Raw genomic sequence first — 13790 nt, 5'->3', positions numbered from 1 at the left:
AATGAGAAGAAAGATTTTTTTTCTAGTTTAAAGCTCAAATGAACTACTAATAACAGCTTCCTTTTGTCCTCCTTTTTTGGCCCCCCCCTCAGTCCCACTCCTACCCTGGAAGAAGTCAGCGCCTGGGCTCAGTCATTTGACAACCTCATGATCACTCCAGCGGGAAGAAATGCTTTCCGGGAATTCCTCCGAACAGAATTCAGTGAAGAAAATATGCTTTTCTGGCTGGCCTGTGAAGAACTGAAAAAGGAAGCTAATAAAAGCATTATTGAGGAGAAAGCAAGGATAATATATGAAGACTATATTTCTATTCTTTCTCCTAAAGAGGTTGGTGCCTACAAAAGGTCTCTCCCAGGAGCCCTTGGTAAAGTTTCCCCTTCCATATCTGCTTGTGTTCTCCTTGTATAGTTAGGGTTGCTCTAAAACAGAGCAACGATTCTGCCCCATAGCCCTTGATGTGCTCCCACAAATGGGTGCCAAGAGACTCCAGAAAAATATGAAGGGTTTTGTGCATCTTTTTCTGGAATAAGTAATCATAATTTTCATCAGCTTGTCTAGTTCAGGAGAAGGTTTATACACTTTATTTTATCTATTTCCTTTTGTTTTTATGTGCCAGCAATAGGGCCTAGAGCCTAGGCACTGTAACCTAGCTTTTGCTCTCAAAGCTAAGCCTCTACCATTTGAACCACCTCTTCACTTCCAGCTTTTTATTGGTTAATTGAAGATAAGATTTTCATGGACTTTCCTGCCTGGGCTGGCTTAGACTGTATTCCTCAGATCTCAGCCTCCTGAGTCGTAGGATCTCAGGCGTGACTCATGAGTATCTAGCTATACAATTTTAATACTGGTACTGATTTTGATTTTTATGATGATGCAGATGAGTCTAGGGCCACATACGTGCTAGACAAGTTCTCCACCACCAAGCTACATCCATTCCCACTTTTAGTACTACTTAAAAATATTATAAAAAATTATAGTCAGCAGGGGTGCTGGTAGCTTGTGCCTGTAATCTTAATTACTCAGGAGGCTGAGATCTGAGAATCGAGGTTCAAAGCCAGCCCAGGCAGGAAAGTCATGAGATGCTTATCTCCAATTATCCACCAGAAAACCGGAAGTGGAGCTGTGACTCAAAGTGGTAGAACTCTAGCCTTGAGCAGAAGAGCTGAGGGAAAGAGCCCAGGCCCTGAGGTCAAGCCCCATGACAAAACAAAACAAAACAAAGCTATATGGACATTCCTTGGTTCCTCACTCTGAGCTAAGTTGTTTTTTACAGGTATGTATTGTTTTGTTTTTTATCACACCATTTTTAGCACACTGATTCAGAGGTTTCCCCATGGCCTCCTTTCTTTCTTTCTTTCTTTTTTTTTTTTTTTGTGCCTGTTCTGGGGCTTTAACTCAGGGCTTCAACACTATCCCTGAGCCTTTGTGTACCACATGAGCCATAGTATCGTATCCTGCTTTTTGGTGGTTAACTGGAGGTCAGAACTTCAGAGGCTTTCCTGCCCAGGATGTCTCTGAACCATGATCTTCAAATCTCAGCCTCCTGAGCAGCTAGGTTACAGGCATGAGCCACTGGTGCCCAGCTGTTCTCCTTTCTTATATGAGAAAAAAAAAAATGCCCACGGGGTGAGAATGGCCAGGTTTCCACCTCTGAGAGTTTAAGTTTTTTCAAATGTAAAATCTTACATATGTAAAATGTAAGAAGTTGTGTTATGTAAAATGTAAAAGGTGGTGTTATTCTCATTATTGGGTGTGTTGTAGCTCTAATTTTAAAGTCCTTTGTTCTCTCCTACCATGTGATTTCTCAGAATGGAAGTTCATAAAGTAGAGCCTCTCTTGTCAAGCAGCTCACAGAGAAGTAGGCCAACAGCCAAGTAACCCTGGCTAGTTGGCTGGTTGTCATCAAGAAGGGTTGGTGGAGAGAGCTATATCCAGTGGGGTGATCAGAATGAAGGCAAGATGCCCAGTGAGGGTGAAGATCAACCAATGCAAAGGACATATTCAGAAACCAAAGGAGATGAAACAATTCCCAGAGGACAGTACCCGAAGCAGTACTGTATTATTATGAATGGTGAAGTAGAGCAGTTTTTTAGGCCTCAAATGTAGGGTGATCCCCAAACTATTAGGGCTGTGGCAGGCAACTGTACCAAACTTAGAAAAGGATTGATCTGAGGTATAGAGGCCATGCTGAGGTTTTTCTGAGTTTGAGCGTGTGAGGCTGTAGGATAGCCTGTTTATATTCTCAAATCTAGAGTTCTAAAAGAAAGATGGATTGAGAGAAAAGAGGCAGTGGATGGTTAGAAGAGGAATTCAGTCCTCTATGTCTAACATGGTAAAAAAAAAAAAAAGGTAACAGAAGAAAAACTAGACAGGGGCAGGGTGGGTTTGAGGTAGATTTGTAGGACTGGCAGGGAAGACATACTTTCAATATAGTGAGGAGGGATACCAAAGATGGAGTTTTCAAAATCCTCTGTGTTCATTTATGAACATATTACCCAGTGGCCTTGGTTGAGCTGTCTCCACAGAACGCTTGCAAGGACAGATTCCATGGGAGGTTATATTTTTTAAAAAAAAGGTTCTATTTGTGCTTTATCTGTTTATGAAATAGAATTGTTTTTAGCGTTTTCTACAAAGTGAACTTTTCCCCCATTGCAGGGCTCCCTGATTGCAATCCTCTAACCTAGGGTGGGACTTGTTTAGTGAGGTGTGCTACCACAGAAGGCTCAGTGGCAGGTGACAAGAGAGGCTGCTTGGCCTTCTTCAGGGTGGGAGTGATATTTACACCAAAACCTGAAGACTAAGTAGATTTCTTCAGGCTGGACAGACAAGGGATTAAAACAAGACAGTGCTATCTCCTTCCTTCTTTAAATCCCAGTGCTTCAAAACAACTGTGTGTATGTGTGTGTGTGTGTGTGTGTGTGTGTGTCCTGAGGCCTGAATACAAGGCATAGGTGCTGTTCCTCAAGTTAATCAGAGAAAAGGCTGGAAGTAGCACTATGGCTCAAGTGTTAGAAGCACTAGCCTTGAGCAAAAAGGAGCTCAGAGACAGTGCCCAGGTCCAGAGTTCCAGCTCCAGGGCTGGTAGGGGGAAAAAAAAGCAAAGTCTCACAAACTTTCTTACCCAGGCTGGCTTTGAACCACGATCATCCGATTTCAGCTTCCTGAGTAGTTAGGTTTACAGGTGTGAGCACCTGGCTGGAACAACTTTCTAGGGTAATGGTGAGACAGGGAATGGGAAGGAGTGGAAGCAGATCCCCAAGGGCCTCCTCAGCTTACCCCTTGAACTGGTGATCTGATATTTGTGACAAGCCAATGTAATGTGTGAGGCTACTGTTAATATGGAGTTTGGCTTTATAAACAGCCTCCTGGCCAGACCATGATGTGGGTTTGGAGAGGCACTGCATTGGCTCTAGACCAGTTAGGTGGATGCTACACAAACCCAGCAGCAAATAATGACTGGCCTCCATAATGATGGAGCAGGTTAGATGTGGTAAAGAGGTAGGACCAGTCTTACTGAAGTTTAGAATATGTATGTGAGATGCCATGGTGGAACTCTTGAACAATTAACAGGAACTTTACTAATAATATTAGGGAGGAGGAACATATTATGTGTGGAATGTAGGTACCAAGGGGAGGGGCACAGGCCACAAGAGAAGGCGATAGAGGGTGAGTCAAAATACTTTATGTGCACATGTGAAAATAGAACTATGCAACTTACTGAAATTAGTTTGAATAGTGGGAAGGAGATGAAGAAAGATGGAAGGAGTGAGTCTGATCTAGACACATTTTTGCATATATGGAAACTCTCTTCTACAGCTAATAAAATAAAAAATAAAGTTGGGGCTGGGAATGTAGCTTAGTGGTAGAGTGTTTGCCTACCATGCTTGAAACCCTAGGTTCAATTCCTCAGTACCACATAAACAGAAAAAGATGGAAGTGCCACTGTGGCTCAAGTGGTAGAGTGCTGGCCTTAAGCAAAAGCAGCTCAGGGACAATGCCCAGGCCCTGAGTTTAAGGCCCAGAACTGGCAAAAATAAAATAATATTTAAAAAAGGGTAAGACCAGAACTTTGTGACTGACTCATAGTCAGAGGACAATGAAAGATAAGCAAGGACCACCCAATTGGGTGGTGTGGCTAGGAGTGTTTCCAATATCTTGGGTTTGCTATATCACTGTATTCTACATGTAAATGAATTGCTTAGTTGATTGTATCTTCAGTTCTGTATCTGTAGCATATGCATTTCATGGCATTAGAACTACAATGCCCTGCTGGTGAAAAAATTATTCAGTTGAGCTTTTCACTCAGAAGGAAAGCTATGGAATTCATTTAGCAGCTTTAGCCTTGACTCTAGTTTGTTTGGTGTCCTTGTAGAAAAGTCTGAGCCCAGTAATTTGCCCATCTATGACAGTAATGTCTGGGATAAGCAAAAAAATCAGAAGACTAATAGCTTACATTGCCTAGAGGTTTGATGTATCCCAAGCACTTCAAGTAAATTCTCATTAAACCCTCACCAGAAATTTATAAACTACCCTACAATTTATGAGTTCATTAGTAAGAATTCATGTATAACATGAATACTACACTATTTACCTTGCCCAGGGCCCCACAACTCTAAAGGGACAGAGCTGGTATTGAAAACCATGCTTCACTTGCTCTCAGACCCTGTGATTTGGGCCTGGTTCCCAGAAACCTGTGCCCAAGTTCTAGCTGGGCGGAAGCTGGCAGTATTCTGAGTTCAGTATTTGTATTACTAGGAAATTAGCAAGTGGATAAGGCCATGCATGCTAAGTTTTTCCTTCAAAGGACATCATACACTCATTTTAGAGAAGCAAAACAATGTTGTAGTTTTCCAAAGCAGTGCGATCCTCTTCAGCACCACTTAGAACTTGTGAGAAATAAAAGGTCTGGCCCCTACCCAGAAGAGCTGAGTCAGAACTCTTGGGTAGAGCCCAGCAATCTGCTTAACAAGCCCTCAAGGGACTCCTGGTGCCACTTAAGTCCCAGAATCCCCGCTCATTAGGTGCTTTAGTTCTTCTTTTGGCAGTTTGAGTTTTTAGATGACTTTGTTTGGTTTGGGTTTTTAATATTTTTTATTGTAAAGATACTGTACAGAGGGGTTACAGTTACATGAGTAAGGCAATGAGAACATATCCTTTTGAGCATTGATTTTTTTCTTTTAAGGGAAAACAAGCTGAGAGTTTGGGATGGGTTTACCAAAAAAGTAAGGGCTATAACTCATTTTCTATTGACAGGTCAGCCTGGATTCACGAGTAAGAGAAGTCATCAACAGAAATATTGGGGAGCCATCCTCGCATATATTTGATGATGCGCAGCTCCAGATTTACACCCTAATGCATAGAGACTCGTATCCTCGATTCATGAACTCTACTCTCTATAAGGATTTGCTTCAGTCTTTAGCTGAGAAGTCAGCTGAAGCGTAGGTGATCTCAACTTTATTTATGATTAATAAAACAAGAACTCATGGACTACGTGTAGCACAGGGAATGTAGAAGTAGTACTCTTTTCAGCTGGAGTAATACTTGGGCTATTTTAATACAAGCTTCCCCCTTTGCTGCAAAAGACAGCTGTCTGTCCACAGTGGAAACTGCACATCTTAGTCCAGAGGGAAGAAAAAGGGGGGAATGGCTGCTTTAGAAAGATAGTATATTTATATTACTTGTTCTTGATGGCAAAGGTGTCATTGGAAATCCCATGAAGACTCACCTAAGAAAATGGGAATCAGGTTGATTTGCATGAGATCAGCAGTGGATTACCACAAAGAAAGGACATTCAGCAGTTCCTCTCTTCTAACAATCTTGGTCTGAATACTTCACTTATCAGTGCTATGACAGGACCCAAATTTACATTTTATGAGGACATGATTGGACCTGTAAAATTGGTAATATGCTTTCTATCTTACAAATGTGTATGCACGTAGACGTCTGTGTGTGCATGTGCACCCATGGCTAACATAAAGCTGTGCTCTTAAGTGAATCCCACTCCAATGTTTGGTAAGAGAAACAGTATGTAGAAAATGCTCTTGCTGAAAAAAAGTTACTATTATTAATCTGAATTGGCCAACCTAAAGTATAATTATTTTTTGGGGGGGGGGTCCGGTCGTGGAGCCTGAACTCTGGGCCTGGGCGCTGTCCCTCAGCTCTTCAGCTAAAGGATAGTGCTCTACCACTTGAGCCACAGTGCCACTTCCAGCTTTTTAATTTTTGCTTATGTGGTGCTGAGGAATCGAACCCAGGGCCTCATGCATGCAAGGCAAGCACTCTACCACTGAGCCAACCTTCCCAGCCCCTAAAGTATAAATTTTTTAAGATCACAACTTTATCAAGTTCACAAACAAAACTTTCAAAAAGCATATTTCCATCTTTATGGTCAAGAGAAATAAAAATAAAGCACAAGAGTTTTATTGCAATTTTTGTTTTGTTTTCTTCATATGTGAAAATCTGGGAAATATAAGATTAATTAGGAAGATGTATAACATACACTTTAGTTCTTAGACTAGTATGTAGTTTTAAGATCTCATTGCTTTTAATCATAGGCAAATGGAGTAACTTCAATGGTTTGTAGACCATCCTGAAGACTCTTAGGTCCACAGGGAGCAGGGAAGATACAAAATCTGGACATCTCACAGGAGTTAGAAATAAATTTTAAAGTGGCCAGTCCTGTGCCATGCTTCGGCTCTCCAACTTTACAGAGTCTAGCCATGTGTCCTATCTGGACCTTCAATCCCTGCTATCCCCATTATTCAGCTCAAGCGCCAAACATAAACCACCTCTCTTCTCATTAAACCTTCTTACCTCCTGCTTCATGATGAACATGTATCCCTAATCCCCTCTACCACCAGTAGCTTTAGAATATGTAAAGATCAACATGTATCTTGCCTCCTTGAGAAGACACTGTAAGCAGTCCAGTGTGGCTGTGAACACCTGTAATCTGAGCATCTAGAAGGCAGATGTTCAAGTTGAAGGCCAGCCTGGGCTAAATAGACATTGAGAAGCAAAAAAAGAAACTTTACCTCAACAAACAAGCTGGGTGTGGTAACCACTCACACCTTCATGAATGCTCATGAGAACTTGGTTCATACTTCCTGCAACCTCAAATCTGTTCCATATGATGTAATTCTTTACCCACTTATCTCCTCCCCTTCCCTTAAGATTTACCTCGCTAGTTCCTGATCTAAGAAGTCTTTCTTACCTAAGTCATGCCCAACATGCTGTTCTGGATGCTTTTCCTTAGTGTTTCAGGAATATCCTGGACAGGTATTTCATCATCTCGGTGCTTACGCATTATGCTTACATCAGTCTTTCCCACTATACTGTAAACACCAATGACACTGAAAAAACATGTGACCCATCATTTTACATTTAACATCCAGTTTATAAGAAATATTAATCCAATATTTGTAGAACTAAAGAATGTTCTATAAAGGGGGGGAAGGGTGTGGGGGGAGGGCAGGGGAGATGGGAAGGGATGGGAAGAGGAAAAAAAATGTTCTATAAAGCAAAAATTATGTTGAGCACTGGTGGTTCACATATATAATCCTAGCTACTCAGGAGGCTGAGATCTGAAGATCATAGTTCAAAGCCAGCCAGGGCAGGAAAGACCATGAGACTGTGATCTCAAATTAAGCAAGCGCGCGTGCGCACGCACACACACACACACACACACACACACAAGTCATAAGTCAAGCTGAGCAAAAAGTCTCAAGGACAGGACCCTGGCCCTGAGTTCAATCTTCAGGACTGGCATGTACACACACACACACACACACACACACACACAAACTGTTTCTATTCCAAATCATAAGTCCACTCTGTAATGCTAATTTCTAGGAAACAGAACTACATAGCTAGAGTAAGCCCATGCACACACAGATGCAAAACCAGAGCCAGGAAGAGCACTCCTTCCAGTAATGACTTTAATGAATATAATGGAAACCAGTTTTAAGGGCTACTCCACTCTCAGGATTTGTAAAGACCCAGGCAGCCATTTTCCTCACTGAATTCAATACAGAATAAACATTTGTAAAAAAAAAATAAAAATCATCCTTCCTAAGTAAAGACAGTAATATTGCCGTACACAAGTCAGTGAAACTTGTTTTCCATTGATTACTGAACTTGAAACTAAACCACCCAAACTCTTTCTTGAAGTGTGTAATAAAAAGTGTCAAGGCTGAGGGACTGAGGGGTGTAGTTCATTGATAGAATGCTTGCTTGCACAAAACCCTGGGTTTAATCCCCAGCAAGAACAAAAATTGTCTGTGGTAGCTGGGCACTGGTGTCTCAGGCCTATAATTCTAGCTACTAAGGAGGCTGAAATCTGAAGATCTCACTTTGAAGCCAGTGCCAGTAGAGAAGTCCATGAGATTATTATCTCCAATTAAGCACCAAAAAAAAAAAAAAAAAAGGGCTGGAAGTGGAGATGTGACTCAAGTGGTAGTACAGTAGCCTTGAATATAACAAAGCTCAGGTATAATGCCCTGGCCCTGAGTTCAAGCCTTAGTACCTGCACCAAAAATAAATAAATGTCTATGGTGAATTGTGTAATCTGAATAAAGTACAGGCCAATATCCAAGATGAACACTAGCAAGCTGAATCAACAGTACATTAAAAGGACCATATGCATGACCAAATGGGATTTTCCCTGAATGTATTCATAGCTAAACAACAGAAAATCAATCTGTGATATACCACATTAAAAGATGAGTTAGGGCTGGGAAGGTGGCTCAGTGGTAGAGCACTTGCTTTGCATGCATGAGGCCCTGGGCTCAAGTGATAGAGCATTAGCCTTGAGCTGAAGAGCTGAGGGACAGCGCCCAGGCCCAGAATTCAGGCCCCACGACCAGACCCCCAAAAAAAGATGAGTTAGAGGGCTGTAGATACAGCTCTCTGGAAGAGTGCTTCTTTAGCATGCATAAGGCCCTGTGTTCCATCCTTAGCACTACAAGAAAAAGGAATTAATAAAAATCATATGGTCATCAACATAAATGCAAAAGAACACTTTTCAAAATTCAACATTATTTCATGATAAAAATTCTCAGCAAAATAGAAACAGAAGGAAATTTATGTAACAAGAAGGTCTTTTTTTTCTTCTTCTACTAGAGAAGCTTTCTTTTTTTTTAATTGTGAAAATACAGAGGGGTTACAATTACATGGGCAAGATAATGAGTACATTTCTTATCCTTTTGTTTCCCTTTCCCATCCCTTCCCATCCTCCCCCCGTCCCACAAGAAGGTCTTATATGAAAAGTCCACAGGTAGTATTGAGGACAAACACTGAGGTTTTTCATTTAACACCAAGGAAAATGCAGGCCAGTATCCCTGATGATGGTAGATACAAAAAAAATTTCAATACTATCAAGTTGAATCAAGAGCATACTAAAGGAACCATACACAGTGACCAAGTGGTGCCCACTCTTGCCCTTCTATTCTGTATGGTACAGATGTTCCACTGTGAAAGATTAGGAAAAAAACATCAGAAAGACATAAAATTATGCCTGTTTGCAGATGACAAGACGTACAAATTCCTAGTTTCCACAAAACAAAAATCTTGTTAAAAGGAATTCAGTAAAATTGGAGAATATATATATAATCAACACAATTAACAACAAGCTACCTGAAAAAAGAAATTAATAATCCTATTTACCAGAGCATAAGAAATAAAATAACTTGAGAATAAATTTAGCCAAAGAGGTAAAAACTTAAACATTGAAAACTGAAAAACAATAATGAAAGAAAGAGTCATCAAATAAGTGGAAAGTCATCTCATGTATAGTCATGAATGGGAAGACTTCCTGTTGTTAAAATGTCCATACTACCCAGAGATTTAAAGATTCAAGTTGTTGCCAGGTGCCAGTGGCTCACATCTGGAATCCTAGCTACAAAGAGGGCCAAGATTTGAGGCTGAAGGTTCAAGTTAGCCTGGGCAGCAAAATCTGCAAGATTTGCATCTCCAATTAACCACCAAAAAGCCAGAAATGGAGGTGTAGCTCAGGTAGTTGAGCACCAGCCTTGAATGAAAAAGCTCAGGGACAGTGACCAGTTCTGAGTTCAAGTCCCAGCACTAGTACATGTGGCATGCATGTGCCTGTATACACACACACACACACACACACACACACACACACACACACACACACACACAGTTCAAATTGTTCCTTTCAAAATTCCAATGGCATTTCTAGCAAAAATAGGGGAAAAAACCTGAAAGTCACATGGAATTATAAAGAAACACAAATAGCCAAAACAATCTTGAGGAAAAAAACAAACTTCAAAGCATTATACTTCCTGAGGTCAACATATATTACAAACTGACAAATTTAAACAGTATGGTACTGGACCCAAATAACTATATGATGAATGGAATAGAAGAAGTCCATAAATAAATACATGAGTGTAAAGTCAACTGGTTCTCAACAAGATTGCCTCAAACAGTCAATGGGAAAACTGTCTGTATTAAATCACATGAGAAAACTAGATATAAATAAAATATGGAAGATGGACACTTACCTTATAACCATAAACTAAATCTAACACACAATGGAGTAAAGATTTATAGTAAGGGCTGGGTAGGTGGCTCAGTGGTAGATGCTTACCTTGCATGCCTGAGGGCCTGGGTTCGATTCCTCAGCACCACATAAGCAAAAAGAAAAAAGCTGGAAGTGGCGCTGTGGCTCAAGTGGTAGAGTGCTAGCCTTGAGCTGAAGAGCTGAGGGACAGTGCCCAGGCCCAGAGTTCAGGCCCCACGACCGGACCCAAAAAAAAAAAGATTTATAGTAAAGGTCCAAAATTGCTAGAAGAAAACACGGGAAATGCTCCAGGACATTAATCTTAGCAATGGTTTCTTGGAGTGACACCAAAAGGAAAATGAGACAAGGTATAACTCAAGCGCAAGGAAATAGCAAAAATAATCAGAGGCATGGCTAGTAAGTGAGAGGCCCTAAATTCAATTCCCAGTAATACCAAACACACACACACACACAAAGAAAATAGCAAAAATAGATAGAGGCATGGCTTAAGTGGGAGACCCTCTGCCTAGCAAGTGAGAGGCCCTAAATTCAATCCCCAGTACTACCAAACACACACACACACACACACACACACACACACACACACATACACACACACACACCACAAAAACAAAAAACATGGGCTACATTTATCCAAAGGCATACAAATGGTCAAAAGTACATGAAAAGATATTTAATAATTAGTAATCATCAGAGCCACAAATAATCCCTTAAACCTACTAAAAGGGAAGCCCATCAAAAAATAAAAGATAACCAAATGTAGTGATGCAGACCTATAACTCAAGCACTTGGGAGGCCAAGGGAGAATTGTTTAGGGAATCTTGAAGCTGAGCTGTGATAACCTGGAAAAGGTTTGAGAGATTGGAATGCCACCTTTACAGCACTCAGAAAGTTGAGAGCTGGCCATGGAAAGGTTAAAACAGAGAAGGTGAAGAGACTGGGGTGCTGTCCTCCCTCCTTTCCTTGGGCTAGCAGCTGTGTTGGGGACCTTGACAACTTAACATTGGGTAAATATATAGACACCATGTCTGGACTTTCCCTGGGCTGCAGTCTTCTGTCTCAAAAGAATAAGGGAACCAGTGTCTCTCACAAACTCTGTGAGATGCTTTACTGCATGTATCCATGGTAATCTTCCTTGAGTAAACACAAATATATATGCTTGTTTTGGGCGACTTGGAGCCTAAGTGCAGGAGAGCCTTGGGACCCCTGGTCTCCCAGCTTTTATCTGTCTGTTATCTCAGTGTTTTCTAATTTTCTTTGGCCCAGTATCCCCTCACACTGCCTCAGGTTGCAGTTAACAACAGAATTGCAAGCTCAAGTCCAGCCTGGTCTTCATGTCAAGTTGAAAGCCAGCCTGGGCTACACTGTGTCTGGCTTCGTTTTTTTTTAACTCTTAATTTTAATGGAGAAATTGTGGGTTTCTTATACCCTGCTGGTGGTAATATTAATGGTATAGACAGTCTGAAAATGCTTTTAAAAATTAAGAATACTGTGTCATGCAGCAATCCTATTTCTAGGAATTGCACGATGACATTTATAAACAAGATGTATACTCAAACTCACAGAAGCAGAGAGGAAGGTACACTGGTGATTGTCATGGACTTCAGGGAGGAGGATGGAGTGTTGCCCTTCAATATGTATGTAAGATAAGTAAGATCTAGATATGCTCTACAACCTTGTGGTGGTGGTGGTGTTTTTGACATTTTATTATGCAAAGCCTTATCAAAAAGGTTCTTTGCTAGCAATTTATGGACCTCTGGCATTCTAGGCACACATAAGCAGTTTCCTATTTTTATTTAGCTTTCTGACTGTGCTTGTGCTTTCAGCACTTTCATGATCATTTTCTGCTCTTCAATAAGGAAAGTGCACTTGATCCTGTCCCAGACACATTTGGCACACACGGAACCACCACAGGCTGTGCTGACATGGTTTTTTTGTTTGTTTTAGACAATCGCATGAGGACTTTAGGTGGGCCAGAGCACATACCACATGCAGATTTTGGGCTTTCTGGACGTTTTTGGTGTAAAAGTAAACAATTCTATTGCCAGGGGTTTGGGACAGCCTGGTTTTGTTAGAGGCTGTGTTATAGGAATGCCTAAGGCGGTATGTCAATCATTGGACCATTTTGATAGCCTCTAGACACCAAACCCAGAAGAGAAGAAGGCAAGATTATTATAGTATCAAACACTTACTTTGTTAAGCAGGTAGATCTTATATTATCTTCCTTATTACAATAAAGTTTTAAAAAAAAAGATGGACAGCAGTTCCCACTTAACCCAGGACCTGAAACTGTGGCACCCCCCTGGGGAGTGGAGCCACTTGGGGCTCCCAACTGTGGATGATGCTCCCTGGTTGGGTTGGGGTACACATGGAGGTTAGAGAGGCACAGCACAGCCTGCGGAGACAGCTTTGGTGCTGAAGCAGTACATCCAGCAGCACTTGAGCGAGGTGGTCCAATAAGATTCTTGCTGAGGCCTTACTTACTTGCACCTGAGCAAGAACTTGTATCAACAGATTTTTAAAAATTGTTATTATAAAGATAATTTACAGAGTTATGTAAGTCAGGTAAAGAGCACATTTTTGGGTGGAGGAGGACATCACCCTTTCCCTTGCACTGTTTCAACAGATTTGATCAGAGTGGTTGGTCCTGGAGAAATGGGGGATGATGTGAGGAAAGAACTTAATTTTGTGACTCTGAGGTTAGCATGTGAGAGCCAAGACTGACATTAGGGAAGGTGCCAAAGGGTGTCCCCACCTCACCCTCACCCTCACCCAACCTCCCCACCCCGACTCGTGGGAAGAGATGAGAACTTGCCAGGAGCCTAGAAATTATTCACCATGGCCGCCAGCAGCCACAAGATCAACAAATCCCAATTCTTGTAGCCTGACAGCAGAGACCCCCTCACTCCGACCCAGAAGGTCCTGATTGTGAACCCAACTGTGGAACGTACAGAACCCCAGAAACCCGGGGAGAGGGAGGTGCCACCTAAAACAGTACCACCGACAGAGAACTGGGATAAAGCAGCTCACTCCTACCTAGAGCTGGGCTTAGAGATACCACAGCTGTTACCTCAAGGTGCAGGCTGAAGTAACCCCATGCCTCCAGCCTTGGGAACACCCACTGACACATAATGAGAGGACCTGAGGGCAGTGAAGTTTGGTTGTGCCTGGAGAACTGAACCTTGGAAAACCAGAGCACACAAGGGTAACAAGCTGATGGAGACAGGCTGGAGTCTGGCTGCATGGA

General features: G+C 41.7%; 1 protein-coding gene and 1 pseudogene across 2 annotated transcripts in view; one reads left to right on the top strand and one right to left on the bottom strand.

Annotated features, from left to right (window-relative positions):
• Positions 1-5651, top strand: part of Rgs20 (regulator of G protein signaling 20) — a 91335-nt gene extending 85684 nt beyond the window's left edge. For both annotated transcript variants that reach the window (XM_042696144.1, XM_042696145.1), the window contains 2 exons: positions 93-327; positions 5254-5651. In XM_042696144.1, coding sequence (XP_042552078.1) covers positions 93-327; positions 5254-5442 — 424 coding nt within the window. In that variant the 3' untranslated portion in view covers positions 5443-5651. The remainder of the gene's footprint in view (positions 1-92; positions 328-5253) is intronic.
• A 6611-nt stretch (positions 5652-12262) lies between these two features.
• On the bottom strand, positions 12263-12667 carry LOC122121964 (annotated as a pseudogene).
• Between the last annotated feature and the right edge of the window lie 1123 nt (positions 12668-13790).

This window comes from Dipodomys spectabilis, unplaced genomic scaffold, assembly GCF_019054845.1.
Source record: "Dipodomys spectabilis isolate Male_0828 unplaced genomic scaffold, ASM1905484v1 ptg000199l, whole genome shotgun sequence".
NCBI lineage: Eukaryota > Metazoa > Chordata > Mammalia > Rodentia > Heteromyidae > Dipodomys > Dipodomys spectabilis.
This window is presented reverse-complemented; position numbering and strand designations above follow the sequence as displayed.